The following is a 17,346-nucleotide window of genomic DNA, read 5'->3' as shown; positions in this document are numbered from 1 at the left end:
ACACACATGCAGCAAACGCATACACACCCTGGCATGTGGGTACATGCAGGCACACACACACACACACAAACAAACAAACAAACAAACATGCATGCACACACACATAAACACAAACAAAAATTCATGTTCTGTTGTCCAATATAGAGGCAGACACTATAGTCAAGTTCACATACACACCAATATGGAGACACGCACACACACACACACACACACACACACACACACACACACACACACTCTCTCTCTCTTTCCTTCCAGCGTGGGCCTCTGCACATTTTATTTAGAATACCTGGAGGTGCTGCAGGAGATTACTGTATGTCTGAGTGTGGGATATTGGATCAGGTTGCTGGAGGAGGCTTCGTCTCTGGGACTGATTGCATTGCGGTGCTGGTTCCATGCCCTTGTGGCCTGTGCAGATGAGACACTACATATGCAGTGCAGTGCTGCTTTGCCAAGAGATGGTCAGCATGAATGGTGGGCATCTATATCCTTGCATGCTATATCTACGTAAGGAAAATGGCAACTGTAAATACACTAGTAAGTGAAGGAAATGCAAAGAAGAAAATTGTCTTTTGTCTTCATGCATGCAGTGCACTCACTCTTTCTTTCACACATACACCCAAGCACATATATAGAGATAAACACACACACACGCACACACACACACACACACACACACACACACACACACACACACACACACACACACACACACACACACACACACACACACACACACACACTTTTTGCCAGATAAGCCCAAACCAAACAGAGTTGCTGTTGCAATGCCTGCTCCATTATTGGATTATAAAGCAAGGCGACATCTCCATTACTGCATCTCCAATCTGTCCTGCAGTCATAAACTGAGCGAGGTTGCAGGAGATAGCAGGGCCAGCCCTGGTCCTCTCCACTGCTGTAAAATGGCTCAGCAATCACACTTGTCCATGTCAGTGAGGAGTACACATTGAATTTATATACCCACTCTGCACTTTCCTTGGAATTAATCGCAGTGCTATGCACCTAAAGTGAATAAAGGATCACTAAAATGAGTAAACATCTCTGACATGTGTAAAACAACCAAGGCCAATATGACATTTCAATATAATTTCTTGCTGTTCCTAATAAATGGCTTCAGGAAAGGACTTTTGGGTTTTGTTGACACAGATAAATGGATTTACATGACTCTGGGAAAAGTGGTAATGGTGATTGTAAGAGACCTGTTGAATGGCTTTAGAGTGATATGTAACATACTGGTATAGCATGTAGGGAGCCCATGCTGTTTGTACATAGATGTGGATTTGGATTCATGAATTTGATAACATGTCACTCGTGGAAGGTGATAAAATAATATTATATTGAAAAAATGTAAAAAAAAAAAAAGAACTAGACTAGACCAGTCCCAGTATTTGGTTATTTTACAGTTTGTATAAGCCATACATTTCATTAAAGCAAAATAAAAAGATAGTTTGCTCCATTCCCTCCAAAAAAAGCAAAAAGCAGAATACAATCCAATTTTTTTTTTTTTTTTAGAGGAATGGGGTTTTCAACATAAAACATAATTTCTATGGTAATTCCTCTTTTTTGCCTAATCTCATTGGCCTATTGAGCAGGCGATGCCATTTCCTGTTCTTTCTCCAGCCTGCTGCCTACCTTGCCCTCTCTGCTGCATATGTTTTACAATAGCTGTTTCTTGCAGCCAAATGAAAGCTGACAAACTCATCTTCTCAACTGGTGTGGGGAGCATTATGCTATTATTTATCATGACAAAAGGCATCAGAGAGATATAAATAGAGGGAGTTCCAAAGGAATGGAATGGGAGAAAAGGCCAGTATTGGTTTCCCGCATCTGTGGTTTCCATCTCTGTTAACTGACCCCAAGGCATCTGCTGCCACCGCCACTCCGCCATTTTGGCTTGAGCCAGTCCACACGAAGTGGTCACAATGTAACCACATTATCTACCCCGAGTGGATGGACTAAACTCACGGTGACCCTCTTCCACAACCTATCTGATCAATGTCCCCTGCAGTGGGTTTGGATCTGTGCTGTTGGAAAGTCCTTCCAGGCCAACTCAAATCCAGTTTGTCAGGGCTATTGAATTGCCGATATGAGCAAAGAAAAAGGGAATGAAATGTAATACTCTCAGCCAAGTCGGCCAGGCAAAGGTGAGCCTAGCTAGCTCCCCTCTCCCCCCTCCTCCTTCTCCTCCTCCTCCTCCTCCTCCTCCTGCCCCCAACTTCACTTGAAGGACCTCCATTATTACATAGCCTGAGGTTATAATCCAAACACTCCACATTTATGCAAAAACCCAGCATGGCCTTTATTAGTGCTAATTCTCCTCACATTGCCTCGGTCGGCAGACACTTGCATTATTCACATTCTAAGCCCCAAAATGCATTCATTAGATATGTGTTGGCAATATGAGTTATGGGCAAAGACTCAGTGGCACAGGATGCAATGTATAAGTGTGGTGGGCTTTTTACAGGCTTGTTAGTCAGTCTATCAACACTACATGGTTTTGCGCTCTCTCTCTCTCTCTCTCTCTCTCTCTCTCTGTGTGTGTGTGTGTGTGTGTGTGTGTGTGTGTGTGTGTGTGTGTTAGAGGAGTAATGGTTAGGGTGATGGTGGAGAGCGATATAGCAGTAGCATAATGCAAGGGATATGTAGGCAGGGGCTAAAAAATAAAAATCAACCTCCATTTAGCTGTTAGGAGCCCTCGCCATTTTAATGGATTGTTGCAATTTATTATGCATGAGAAGTGTGGTAAATAAAATAAACCTGTCTGTTACCAGTGAAGTAGGCCATTGCTCTCTCTCTCCCACTTTCCACTCTCTCTCCAGCCCTCTCCTGTCCTGCTTCGCCGCTAACAGCAGCCTCTGCCCCAGGCACCCACCAATCTATACGGGAGGAGGAATTGAGGGGGCGAACGTGCATCGCTGCCCAAATTGGGGAGGGGTGGGGGTTTGCACTGCGTTCTGTTTTGTGTATATCATCCTAAACACACGGGGGGTTTGCCTGTACAGGCCTGAGCCATCAGCTCACAATTTAAAAGTCTGCTTCAGAGACTTTGTTTTAAAATGTGCCCTTATCTGCGTTGTAAATGATTCACCTACCTACCACCACATCAATTAGGTGTAGTGGAACACAAGCTTTACAGATCCTGGGGACAAAATGCATCACGCTTTTGACTGATGGAATTCCCCTACTGCACCTACAGCACAAGGGATTGAACACCTTTCCTGTGTTTGTCTGAAGCTACTCATAAACTTCTGTCTTAAGGTAATTATCTCTCACAGATCAAATGGTCTTTCCCAGAGGATGAACTGATGGAAGTCTCACGTGTCCTCGTGTGTTGTGTGTGTCGTACGTGCGCCAGTCATAGCCGTGTGTAATCAGATCAGGGTGGGAATGCTGACGGAATGTTGGACTTCTGAAGGGTGGCCGTAGAGTGCATGTGACACGGGGTCAGTCACAAATCACTCCTGCATGCCCATATGATTGTTCACACAGCCGCCAGACTCTCCGTTTCTGCTCCAGAATGGGACCAGAATTCTTTTAGTACGTGATGTGTGCTGTTATAAATAGATGTGTGTGTGAGTGTATGTATGTGTGTGTGTGTGTGTGTGTGTGTGTGTGTGTGAGACTGAGTGTGTGTTCATGTTCCTGTGTGTGTGTATGTGTGCGTCTGTGAGTGAGTGTGTGTATTTGTGTGTGTTTGAGTGTGTGTGTGTGTGCGTGTGTGAGTGAGTGTGTGTATGTGTGTGTGTGTGTGTGTGTGTGTGTGTGTGTGTGTGTGTGTGTGAGTGTGTGTGTGTGTGTGTGTGTGTGTGTGTGTGTGAGTGAGTGTGTGTTCATGTTCACCTGTGTGTGTGTGTATTTGTGCTTATATGGTGGCCCTGAGTGTTTTTTTCCACTTCAGCCCCTTGTGTTGCTACAAGTGACCATCTATTGTTTACTAACTGGCACCCAAACGAGAGCAGAGGTTGCCCGCTGGCTCTGGGCATCTTGGCAAGGTCTTTAAGAATCTCCCCTTTTCTGCAGCCCTGCCTGCCGGGAGAGTGAGCGTGGGCTTTAAGGACCAAACTCATTTCCCCAGCACTCTCTCTCTCCCCGTAGGCTTGACATGCCCTTATTCTCTGTCCCAGCGGTCACAGGCCACCACCGTCCAATCCCGGTCAACCTATCAGTCATCGGCCCCCGTGGCACCATCCGCTAGGTGCTCATGACACAACAATGTGTCCACAATAGGTTAACAGCAGAGGCGCCAGCCCACTTGGTGTCCTTCAGCACATGTCGTCATTCAGCCTAGTCAGAGAGAGAGAGAAAAGGGGGAAAAAGCATGCCTTTGCCATGACAACAGGTCATTTATGCCCGCAGAGGAAGACAAACACAGAGTGTGTGTGTGTGTGTGTGTGTGTGTGTGTGTGTGTGTGTGTGTGTGTGTGTGTGTGTGTGTGTGTGTGTGTGCACGCATGAAGGGTGGTCCCCTGAGCCTCTCGGAAGGCTTGTTTCTCAGCCCAGCCCGTGTCAGGTTGAACCAGAGGTCACCCCCCTGGTCACCCTCTGAGTCTGTTCCCTGACCTTCATTTCCTCCCTTATTTCCGCTCATTTGAAACATGCCCTGTCTTGTCCGCCCCGACGCCTCCAGTGTGAGGGCCCGTCAGAGACTAAGTGAAGCTGACGCGTCTCCAGCACACGGGAAGAGGAACAGCAGAAGAGTCAACTGTGTTTTGACGGAAACTGATATGTTAGTGAAAAAAAAAACGAAACAAAGTCCTCATATGAATTCATCTTTGATGGGGAAACAGAAGGGGGAAAATAACACATCTCTTCTGACTGAACAGATGAATATTCTGGATGGAGATGGATGGCTAAGCGCCTCTTCTGTTGGGTGACACTTTCCCCACCTCTTTGTTCTGTTGCTATCTGCATGTTTTATCTTTCATGTAATGACGGCATAAATATTAGATGAGGGCCTGCATAAGCACATTCTCAGGAGGGCACTGGCGTGCGTGTGTGTGTGTGTGTGTGTGTGTGTGTGTGTGTGTGTGTGTGTGTGTGTGTGTGTGTGGGTGTGTGTGTGTGTGTGTGTCTCTGTGTGTCTCTGTGTGTGTGTGTGTGTGTGTGTGTGTGTGTAGCCTCAGAGACTGCTCATCTCATCTCTCTAGCACTGGAATGCTAATGCTAAAGACGTGTGTGTGTGTGTGTGTGTGTGTGTGTGTGTGTGTGTGTGTGTGTGTGTGTGTGTGTGTGTGTGTGTGTGTGTGTGCCCGTGTCCGTAGGTGTGGAAACAACGTACGCTTCGCCGCCCACAGTAGCTAAAGCGTCTGCTCTGACACGGATGGCGCTGTGATTGACAGCTCGTGCGCCATGCTGGTCGTGAACAGATGAAGGGGTGCCAGCTTTGCCAGACGGGCAAGATGAGCGGAATAGTGAGGGGTGGGGGAGGGCAAAACAGAAACATGGGGGTGTTGAGAGCTCGATGTGGCCCTTTCCTGGACATTTCTGTCTGTGTGTGGAGGGGGGATCAGCAGAGATTGCATGAATGGGATGTGGAAACTGAAGGTGTTCTTTCTCTTTGGTGGGGAGGGGCTCTTGTTTTTTTATTTAATTTCCTCTCCATGGCGGCGGAAGAGCCCTGTCTTTGTGGGGAGTGGGGGCCATTGTGTGGTGGAGCACTCTGTGAACGTAATTGAGTTTTGATTGTTGGGTTGTCATCCTTGTGCCACTTCCCCCTGCTCTGACAAGGGCCTTTGATGAGGATGAAAGCCGTGTCATTACGCAGATGGCTGTGTTGATATCTCACAAATACCCTTTTCTTATTCTGTGGGATATTAAAGGCAAGAAGGGTGTGGTGGTGTCTGTCTGTCGCTGTCACTTTCGTACGCTCTCTCTCTCTTTCTCTCCCTCTCTCTCTCTCTGTTTCTAGGTCTCCTCTGTCTCTCATGCTCTGTCACACAAACACACACAGACACACACACACACACACACACACACACACACACACACACACACACACACACACACACACACACATACACAGAGACAGTTGAGTGAATCATATAATAACAGCGCAAAGTGACAGTAAAATCACACTGGTGTCAGTCAAGTCTCCCGTGTTAAACATAAAACGCAAAAGAAAAGAACTTGTTTTTTTCGTTGTTGTATTTTTTAGATGCTTCTTTTTATTCCAAAGCTTTTCCCTGCGCTGGCCAGAGTAAGATCCGATGGTCCCCACCTCACCATGACACATTTGCTTTTCAGTTTTTTCTGGTATTGCCACATGTTTGTGAGCGCACCACCATGCTAATCTGTCACTTGTTAGGGGACAAATGGGCAATTGCATGTTGTCGTCTTTTCTCTGCAGTGCATTTTACAATACATCGTATATGCACCTGAGCGGTTCAAAATCGAGTGTCAAGTGCAGCAAATGTTTTTTTTTTTCCATTTGGAAGAGTGAGCACATTGCTCATGACAAAGTGTTCCCCATGAACTCGTATCACACAAATGCGTACTGAGTACAAATGCGTTTGCACATGGCATATTTTCTCCACCACTGTCAGCATATTGAAACTGATTACTAAGAGGTGATAGGATTTCTGTAAACAGTACATCGAAAAGCTATTTTTTGAGAATAATCTGGGCCAAGAAAAGAGCATCTTTTGTTTTGAGGTACTTGTTCCCCCACGGGTTTCTTTTCGAGGTGATGTCGTGTCTTGAAGTGAATTCAAGCATTTCCACTCTCAAGCAGAACTTCACCCAAGACAATCCAGGCAATTGATGTAAGGGGCCGTGCACAGCTACTTGTTTCACTCGCTGAGGTGGATGACGAGACATCAATCTCTCTCCTTCTCAATCATACCCTCTCTCCTCTCAAAGTTTCTCTCTCTCTCTCTCTCTCTCCATTTCTCTCTCACATTCACCTTCTCATCCTCCTCCTCCCACGCTGTCTCTCCCCTCACATTCTCACTCTGCCCCCCCCTCCCCTCCATCTCCCTGCCACAGCAAAAGAAAAAAGAAAAGAAGAAGAAGAGGCTGTAGTCATGGCCGATTTGTTCCCCCTCATCTGGGACTAATACCTTTATTCTGCTCATGCATGCTGAGAGCATCAGCCACGGCCCTCTGTTAGCCCGCTTAGCCGCTAGCGCACTGAGCATGCAGGTGCACGAGCCAAGCCACTGTTCTCCTTTGTACCCACATCTACTCGCAAGTCTGTTTTTTTTTTTTCTCAAAGCGACAATGGCGACGCTGTCCTTTCGACTTCTTCTTTGGGCCCCGTGTTTCGGGTGGACAATGGCGCCTATCTGATTTTTGACGACAACGAAAAAGGTTACGGTCCATTAGCGTCTGTGCGGGAAAAAGAACGGCAGAAACGTGGCGGTAATAACAGGGAACGTGTCTTAAATGTCAAGCCTTGGTGGCCGTTAATAGTTGACATCTAAATGTCAAATTAGAATGATTTGAGCACGATGGCGAGTCGACAGGCTCGTTGGTAATCTAGATACAGTGAGAGAATGGCAATGATGTGTGTGTGTGATAGGGGACCAACCACCCACACATAAACACACCCACACCCATACATACACACACCAAAACACCCACACATACACACTCACATGCACACACACACACACACATACACACACACACACACACACACACACACACACACACACACACACACACACACACACACACACACACACACATAACCCTGTTGTGACCACCGATTCTTCTTGTCTAGTCTCCTAGATGCCTCCAGCACTGCCACTCACACACACACACACACACACACACACACACATACATACACACACACACACATTTTGGGCTTATTAGGATCTTGTCACATCCATCTTGTGCAAAGGCTAAAAGCCATTATATGTCATCTGAGTGTCCACCTTCCCATTGCTGTAGGAGGTAGAGGGGAGGAATAAATGATGCCTCTCTCCTCCGGCTCCGGCTACAATTTATCGTGGGCATCAATGCAAAGAAAGCCCCCCTCTGCCAAGGATTATGGGTAATGAGGAACATTTATCTCCTCCTTAGGATCGACCTTCACCTTTGACCCATTAGCAGTGGGTAAATGTGACTCAGGGTGGTCCGACACACCAGGCATACGTCCTGTCAAGACGTTCTGATTGCCCCCGTTTCATCACTCCACATGCTTGTACTTGTACTCACTGTTGAAGCCTAACGGCCTCTTTGACAACACTCATCATGTTCAGGAGCATATTGAGGCACAGTTCATATAGAGGTTGGGATGCACATACACATGCACGCGCATGGTGGGTCACACACACATACACACACACATACACACACACACACACACGCACACACGCACAGACGTAACTACAGCAACTATGAATAGAAGTTGAAAATCCTGGAAGTGCAAGTGTCAGTCCTGGAAATATGAACATCTGATAAAGTCTCATGAGGTCTACATTTCAATCAGGACAACGTTCTGTTCATTGAACAGAAAGCTGATGCAGATGTTGAGCAGATTGTGCTTTTGTCCCATGCAGTATACCTGTGCTGATATTTATGTGGCCCTACCATGTCTATCTGTGCTTTTCCTCTGAGGCACCACAGTGACAGTGACACCCCACTCACACCACACACAGTGACACCCCACACACACCACACGCAGTGACACCCCACACACACCACACGCAGTGACACCCCACACACCCCACACACAGCGATGTGAGCAGTACACAACATCATTAGCCCTCACGGTCCAGGCCCCTTCTGTTCCCTATGCCACCCTCAGCTGAGCATGTGATTCTCCTCTGCACACAGATGTACTCTCTCTCTCTCTCTCTCTCTCTCTCTCTCGCTCTCTCTTTCTCTCTCTCTCTTTCTCTTTCTCTCTGTATCTCTCCATTTTTGTCTATTTCCCCTCTCTCTCTGTCTCTCTCCACCTCCCTCCCTTCCCTTCTCCCCCCCTCTTTACCATACCCTTCCAGCCCCTGACGTTCTCTCTCTCTCTCTCTCTCTCTCTCTCCATCTCCTCCTCACATCTCTCCCTCCCTCTTCTTTTCTCTGCCCCTCCTCCCCATATCTAGCCTCCTTATCTCTTTCTCTTTCCTTCTCTCTCTCTCTCCCTTCCTCAATCTCCTTTCCTGTCACTCTCCGCGCCTGTGTACATGTCCGTCGGTGTGTATGCGTCACCTCCAGAGAGAAGTGTGTGTGTGTGTGTTTGTGTGTGTGATTACTGTCAGGCAGCCAGGCAGCAATACGATGCGCTTTTAGCACGGGCGCTGTTTACTCACCGAGACCCTGCAGATAGTTCCGCAAACACAAACCTGCCTTCTGACGCCCACTGGGGTGTGTTTGTGCATGTATGCGTGTGTGTGTGTGTGTGTGTGTATGTGTGTGTGTGTGTGTGTGTGTTTGTATGTGTATTTGTGTATGTGTCTGTGTGTATTGTCTAGAAGAGATAAGCACATGTAAAACCTGAGAAGAAAGCCATCTGATTGTGCTGTTTCTCCCATATCCACTGATCTTATTGTGTTTCATCCAAGGGCCTGTTTTGACTTGTTTGGAGTGAGATTGAGATACAAACAAGTTATGAACAAACTTTCAGCTTATCAAATCATACATTATTCCATCTTTGATGCCGGTTGTGATATCCTACAGATGTGCTTTTGCGAGTCAATGTGGGATTTGGTGATCAGTCAGTCAGGTGAATTCAGCCATCTCACACACAGGGGGGAATGTCCCTTGTAATCCCTGAGATGGCACTCTTGATGCTTCTGGTAATCCGGAGCACTCCCTGGTGATAAAAGGCATTCTTGTGTACAGCATGGGACCAGTCTGACTCATGCAGACACACACACACACACACACACACACACACACACACACACACACACACACACACACACACATACACACACACGTGCACCCACACACATGAATACCCAGACATATCCCCAACTGGTTCAAACCTCTCTCGATAACTGTTTAATCGTTTGCCATAATCTCTTGCCATTTATGACTGTGTGTGTGTGTGTGTGTGTGTGTGTGTGTGTGTGTGTGTGTGGAGTGTGTAAGCATGCATGTGTGTGACAGTATCATGACCCAGCAGCTATTCCCTCTGTGCTGTCTTTGATTGCCTGCAATGAAGAAGTTTTGTGTCTTATCTCTGGTCCTGCAGTTCACTGGGGGGTTATTTGTTTATAGACCAGTGCAGAGCAGGGACTTTCTACCCTATGCAGGCCTTTCTGCGTTATCTGTGCCTCACACTCTCTCTGCCACTGATAGAGGCAAACCTTTAACTCCCCCCTCCCACTCCCCACACCCAACCCTCCTATGCTTCACATTACTTCCAGCAACAGATAATCTGTGTAAATAAACAGTGATTTGTCTGCTGGAGTTTTACCCCTCTCTCTTAGAGTTTTTTTCGTCTACCCCCACACACACACACACACACACACACACACACACACACATACACACACACACCTACCTCACCGCCCAGCTCGAGCTAATCAATAGATTGTTAACAGTCTTTTCACTTTCTCACCATCAATTACAGTGGGCAGGGAGAGGTCGGAAAATCGATGCGTTAAAAATGAAATCCAGGTATCCGGACCGACAGCTGGATCAGGGGCCCGTGAAGTTTGAAGGGCAAACGGTTCCTCAGGGGGGAGAGGGAACAGAACACAGGAGAACCGGGAGCAGAGATGATATCAAGGAAAGGGAATGGGGGTGGGGGGTGCAGGTGGATATCAGAAGGTCAGCTGATGTAGACTGTCACGGTTGTAGGTTGTGCTGCATCCACCTGAAATGACAGGAACCAGACCGAGGGTGTACTGAGTCTGCCGTCTCCTTCCGCATGCTCCGCCACCGGAATAATAACGTTTACCCACCTCGCTTGGTTTCATCTGAAGTGAAAATCTTCGAATATCTCAACAGAATAATAATAAAGAATAGTGTGTCTAAACACCTGTTTCAGGTTTTGATTAGTCAATGTGAATGTATGAGTCGTGATTGACTGCAATTTAACGGCCTAATTGCTCTCCAATTATGCATGGGCCTACATTAAGTTAAAAACTAGTTCGATGTCACCTCTTAAGCGAGTGTGACTCTTAAGTGATCATTTTTTTCCATATTTTCTATGCAAATAGCCAGTGACCTTGTGCTCATTAGTGGTCACACAGCAGTTTACCTCACGGCTTGAAGGTCACGGCCTGTAAAGGTCAGAGTGCCCCCAAAGCCACCCAATGACTGCTTCCCTGCCCCAGGTGCTGTGGGCTGTTCAGGCAGTTTAAACATGTGGGGTGTGTCGGGACGTATTCCTTTATTGATTTGAGGAGGAACTAATGGGGTCAGTTATGTTCATGTGGAAATGATTTATGATTGTCTTCTTTGGAAGTTTTTTTTTTTTTTACTTTTTATTTTCATATATTTTTTTGCTAGTGCTTTACAATAGTATGCCATATGTCACTGTGTCACGATGAAAGCTCAATCTATGATTTGACAGTCAGGACCTTTACGGCGTTAACCTTCAAGGTTACAGAAATGGGAATCAAAGAAGATATACAGTTATGCTGGTAGCACAGTATGACTCCAGTGGACATCAAATGGACAACTTTCTTTTTCTGACTGCAAATAAAATCAAGATGAATTAGATGCGAGGTGCATTCTCCAGTCTGAGTGAGCACTCAAACGAAGCCCTAAGTTGGATGTCTAGATTGTTAAACAAGTTCACTTTTTGTCTGCTGTCTGGTCTTCCCGAGACCCGGCATTTCGTCCTGAAGGCTAATTCTCCCATGTCCACCTCCATTACCCCTCCCCCCAGGTCTCTTCGTGCTCTTGCCTTGATTGTCACCTTTAAAGCACCAGGCGTTTCAAGTACTCACAAGCCCTTCTTCAGTCACCCTCACTTTTGAGGCTATTTGCTCTTTCCATGCGACATCTCATTTAGAGACCTATGACATCATTGCAATTGAAAATGTGGCTTGAAAAAGGCACCATTATGGCTGACACTTTTACATTCGTTCAGGCTTATTGCCTGGCATAACTAGAGCTGTCTGCTGCATCATTTCATTCTTGCGACTTTTTTCCCCCTTCTTAACACACTGAGCATCGAACAGAGAGGGAATGCCAAGGCAAGGAAGGGGAATCCTAATAAAAGTTTTCCATTTGATACCTTTCAAATGGCCTAGCATTACAGGGACGTGTCGATTAGGGTAAAATTGAGCAGTCAACATACAAAAGAGATTGTGAGCACTCAGGTCTTTTGCTAAAGCATTTTGTGTGTGTGTGTGTGTGTGTGTGTGTGTGTGTGTGTGTGTGTGTGTGTGTGTGTGTGTGTGTGTGTGTGTGTGTGTGTGTGTGTGTGTGTGTGTGTGTGTGTGTGTGTGTGTGTGTGAGTGTGCTGTACAAGGTGGTCTGACATTAAATAGCTTAGTCGGTGACAACCGATTTGACTCCATCTGTGGATGGGTGTGCTGTCAGAAGTCCCAGGCTTGAGTCTTGCTGCACTCCCAGTGTGTCAGGGTAGCTATTACAGCCAAGAGATATGACAGAGACATCCCAGAGTCCGAGCAGCACTGTTTTCCATTTGAATAAGATAGGGTGCACATGGCACTGCATAGGAGATACAGTACAGGGTGCAAATGGCACTGTATACTGCTCTGAGGAGATACAGTAGCCTATATGTGTTAAATGGTTGGAATGGAATGATATTACCTGGAAAATGGAGGATAGGTGGGAAAGAAATGCAATAATATGTAATATTTATTTCCTTTTCTTTCTGAGAATCATGCAGAGCTTGTTATGGCATTACATAATCTCTAATATAGATATTCATTGGTCTGTGTAGTTTGTACATACACATATTTAAAGGATTTGATATTGTTCTTGGTCTCTGTTCCTGCTGGATTTGTGCAGGTACAGCTGGAATATTGAGTGGACATTTATCTTGCATCAGTGTGACAACCATCTTCCCTCCAACAAACACTCACACACATGCGCGCGCACACATACTGTACTCTCTCTCTCTCTCTCTCTCACACACACACACACACACACACACACACACACACACACACACACACACACACACACACACACACACACACACACACATCGCCCACTTTATATTTCTCTGTGCCTGCCTACTGCATCCTGGACCTTAGACTCCACTGTCATCACTCTGGAGTGCAGTTCTCGATGGTTGGTTTGACAATATCAACAGTGTCTTTGGAGCGGCATCAAAGGCTGCGAGAACAAAAAGAGACATTGTTGCCGTTTCTGCTGAGCGCACCTGCTCCATGGCCTCCCCACACTCTTTCACTTTGGCGACTGTTGTGATGGAAACAATCACAAACCCCAAGGATGCCCTTAGCCGTCTCGAAAGATGTGTCCTCTCCAACTTGTAATGGTTGAAATAGGGCTTTTGTGTAAAGGGAAATTGCTTTCCTTTTTCAATATTGTGTACAGAAGAAAATATCTACCTGGGCACTTCAAATTGGCATTGGTGTTATTTTGCTCTGAGGGATAAATCTTCAGTTGCAACTATTAAAATATTTCTTGTACACCTTGTCAGTTCAGGAATTTCATATGTCATGGATAATAGGTTCATCTTTACCAGGGGTATCAGATGGCTGGCATGGATATATATTTTCTCATTTCAGTCCACCTATTTTTGGCCTATTTGCTATTAGCTCTGTTATCAATTATCAATGGTTCCTAACAAGCAAGAGCGAGTGGATAAGATGAATTGATATAGCTGCACAAGTAGTCATCCACCACATCAGACCTGAGTATCACGTGGAAACAACAGAAATCCCTACTCTGTTGATGATTTACAATAATTAAAAAAAAAAAAAAACTTTAACTTTGGCTCAATGACCTCTTCCTTAAACTACATAGATTGCACCATATTAACTGGATCTGCTTTTCACAATGTGACCTAAATGTACTGTGGTCACTTATTAGCAGCCATATGCAGATGAACACTTTGATTCAGCTTCCTTGTGCCTGATTGCATTCATCTGAACACTGCTTGCAGCACCCTTCTCACCTGTTTTTCTGTTGAGTTCTGTTGAGTTAAACCAATGGAGCTTCATTATAGGCCTGGTGATTAAAGGGTGTCTCCAGCCCTTTGTTTTACACTGCTGTCCCTCGAGCTCGGAATAAAGATAAAGACACAGTTAACAGGCGGATCCGCAGATACAGACACAAACCCAGAGAGTCGTCCACTCAGAGACATGTTGATTAAAAAAGACCAACTAGAATCCCCGAAACAAGGAAAAGGGGAAATGAATGTTTCAATTTTGCTTTCCCCTCATCTCAAATATACACTGGATTAGAAGATACCATAGAAGTTGGTTGTTTTGTCTGGGTTTTTTTTATTAATTTTATTTATTTCATTTTTCTTTTTTTCTATTTCCAATGCTGTCTCTTGTACCTGTCGTTCCCATCCCGCTTTAGATGGGGCAAAACCAGCCTTGAGATGAGACTCGAGTGGTTTAGGTTGCCACTTAGCGCCAGCTAAAGAACTGACACATCAAACTGGCCGTCTGCAGCCTCGCCTCAGCCAATAGGTGCATGTGAATGAACAAGGGGTCAGCTGAACACTATAGCGGTTGAGGAGCAAACTCCTGAGAAATGGACTGTGAATTGAACCCGGGAATGGAAATTGATCCTATTACAGTGTGCCTGGGTTGCCTGTGCATCCCCAAGGGGAGATGGAAGAGTGCAGATGGAGAAGGCAACACGGCTCCCTGATTAGACGTGAAAGGAAGGGAGCCTTGGGCTGCGGTGTAGGCTCCAGGGTGTTCTCCATGGATCAGCGCTCGGCCCATCACAATTCATAGTCAGTGTAGAGGGATAGATGAGGTCTGCCTCCTGGATAACAGCATAGCAGGAGAGGTGGGTGTAAAAGGGGATAGGAGCAGTGGCTGGATTCATAGAGGATTCAGGGAGTGCTAAAAGTGATCATACTTAGAACCACTTTCTCATAGCATGGTTTGATGGAATAAGACAGCAGAGCATTTTAAAACTCTGCCAGGATGCTGGTGAAGCTTCAGTATTGATGTTGTTTGACACCTGTGTGCATTTTCTATCTGAAACATTTCTTTCATGCATGCATCCCCAATCCTCTCTCCTCAGATCCCATGCACGGGCCGCGCAAGCTGCAGGTGGTGGACATCAAGTCCAGGCAGATCACGCTCCGCTGGGAGCCCTTCGGCTACAACGTGACGCGCTGTCATAGCTACAACCTGACCGTGCAGTACCGGTACCAGGCGGCGGGCAAGGAGGAGACGCGCGAGGAGCTGTGCTACGACACCCTCAGCACCACCCCACAGCACACCATCCGCAACCTCTCCCCCTACACCAACGTCAGCGTCCGGCTGGTCCTGCACAACCGCGAGGGGGTCAAGGAGAGTGAGGAGATGGGGGTGCTCACTGATGAAGATGGTGGGTGGTGCAGTTTGTATTTCACACCAGTAATAAACACAAATACGGGGCAGTGTTCTAATCATTGCTCCTTTTTTTTCCCAATATTAGCTGTGTTGATTATGTTGAGTTTCATTGGACATCTTGCCCCTTCTGCCCCTGAATTTTCAGACTAGGAATTTAAACAGTCAGCTTTATCTAGTTACAATGGCACTCGGCCACTGTCACCTTGAACTTCTCCTCTCTAAAAACATGGCTACACCGTTGTTAGTTATTATACATTTATCTACAATAGCTCCTATTCAGATATAAAGTGGTATCTTTACATAGTGTTTATTTATTTCATTTGGCCTTACAAGTCAAGTGTGATAGAGCAATTTCAGTCCAACTTCTCTTAGATATTTCAAATGAACTGAAGTGTTTCTACAGTGATTTTTCTTGACGTTCAAGATAGTTTTGCTGATTGATAGACTGCTTGGCCCTTTTCCTTTGACTGTCGAAGTAAAAACCTTTTTTCTTCTTTTGCCATCAACCATTGGAACACTGTCCTTGATCGCAATATCAGTTTATTTCATGTGGAATATGAAGCGCTGCCAAAATGATGTTGGGTTGGAATTCACCTCCACTGAGTTCTGTAACTGGATAAGGAAAAAATGTTTTCGTAATGGTCTCTGGTAACCTTCATCAAAACGGTTTAAATAGAGGCAGTTCAGTGTCGACACTGGCCAAGGCTGCCACGAAAACAGACTTTGTTTTTTCCCCAGCCGAAGCAGGAGCTACGCTGGCTTAGTCCTCCCCTTTGACCCAGTGGTGGAGTACAGTCAGTTATTGCATCTCGTGCTGAATTCAAAACACAAAAAAGTGTTCAGAACATGATGTGCAAAACACAAGATGTTGTTGTTCTCCCATTCCATTTTATGGGAATATTGATTTCACGAAAGGGAAAGGTTTGTCTGGGGATGTGGTTGAAGATCAATATACCGGTAGACGTGATCAGCTGCCTGCTAAACACACACACAGACACGCACACAGACACACACACACACACACACACACACACACACACACACACACACACACACACACACACACACACACACACACACACACACACATATATATGGCTTGTTTCTTGTCTTTATTTGTCCACTTGCTCTCTTTCAGTGCCTGGTCCTGTTCCCCTGGAGTCCATCCACGGAAGCACTTATGAGGAGAAGATCAACCTTAAATGGCAGGAGCCCATGCAGACGTACGGAATCATCAAGCAGTACGAGGTATGCATGTATGTGTGTGTGTGTGTGTGTGTGTGTGTGTGTGTGTGTGTGTGTGTGTGTGTGTGTGTGTGTGTGTGTGTGTGTGTGTGTGTGTGGGGGAGGGGTTGTTGGATTTGGGGCGTGTTTCTCTGCTTGGCCACCACACAGCCCAGCGCTGGCCATCCATCTTCCATCTTGAGGCGAGGACCGAGCTGCGCCATCTTTCATTCACCGCGGGGCTCTTAATTGACTAATAAATCTAACCCTAATAACCTTAAGCCCTGAATGCAGTGAGGCTTGTTAACACAATCTATTACAGGAGCTGAGGCAGGCAGATAGCGCTAATCCTGCACAAAGAACAAAGGCAGAGCATGTGGCTTGGGACGAAATCGCAAGAACTATATTATTATATATTACAGCATATTAAAACATTTCCTCATCATCCTCTGCGCGGTTAACAGTGAGTGCATGTGGATGCGTGCTTCTTGCAGCAGCAATCCTCTCACAATGTGCAGAGGATTCATGCGATGACAGCGATGACATTCTGAAAGTTACTCTGGGTAAAAAGACTTCATGGGGGGGCTACAGTGGTAGGCTGACATCCTCTGTCTTTAACGGCAGGAATGTTCTAGACCAGGCTCAAATCTGTCTCAGTTCTTTCCCCCTGTAGTTAGAA

At 46.0% G+C, this 17,346-nt stretch overlaps 1 protein-coding gene across 1 annotated transcript in view; it reads left to right on the top strand.

The window, feature by feature from the left end:
• Positions 1–17,346, top strand: part of ptprma (protein tyrosine phosphatase receptor type Ma) — a 190,397-nt gene that overhangs the window by 94,539 nt on the left and 78,512 nt on the right. The window contains exons 8-9 of the mRNA XM_048265863.1: positions 15,130–15,438; positions 16,582–16,691. Coding sequence (XP_048121820.1) covers positions 15,130–15,438; positions 16,582–16,691 — 419 coding nt within the window. The remainder of the gene's footprint in view (positions 1–15,129; positions 15,439–16,581; positions 16,692–17,346) is intronic.

The sequence above is a fragment of the Alosa alosa genome, chromosome 16 (genome assembly GCF_017589495.1).
Source record: "Alosa alosa isolate M-15738 ecotype Scorff River chromosome 16, AALO_Geno_1.1, whole genome shotgun sequence".
Lineage (NCBI taxonomy): Eukaryota > Metazoa > Chordata > Actinopteri > Clupeiformes > Clupeidae > Alosa > Alosa alosa.
The sequence above is the reverse complement of the archived record's forward strand: the minus strand, read 5'-3'. Positions and strand labels throughout refer to the sequence as shown.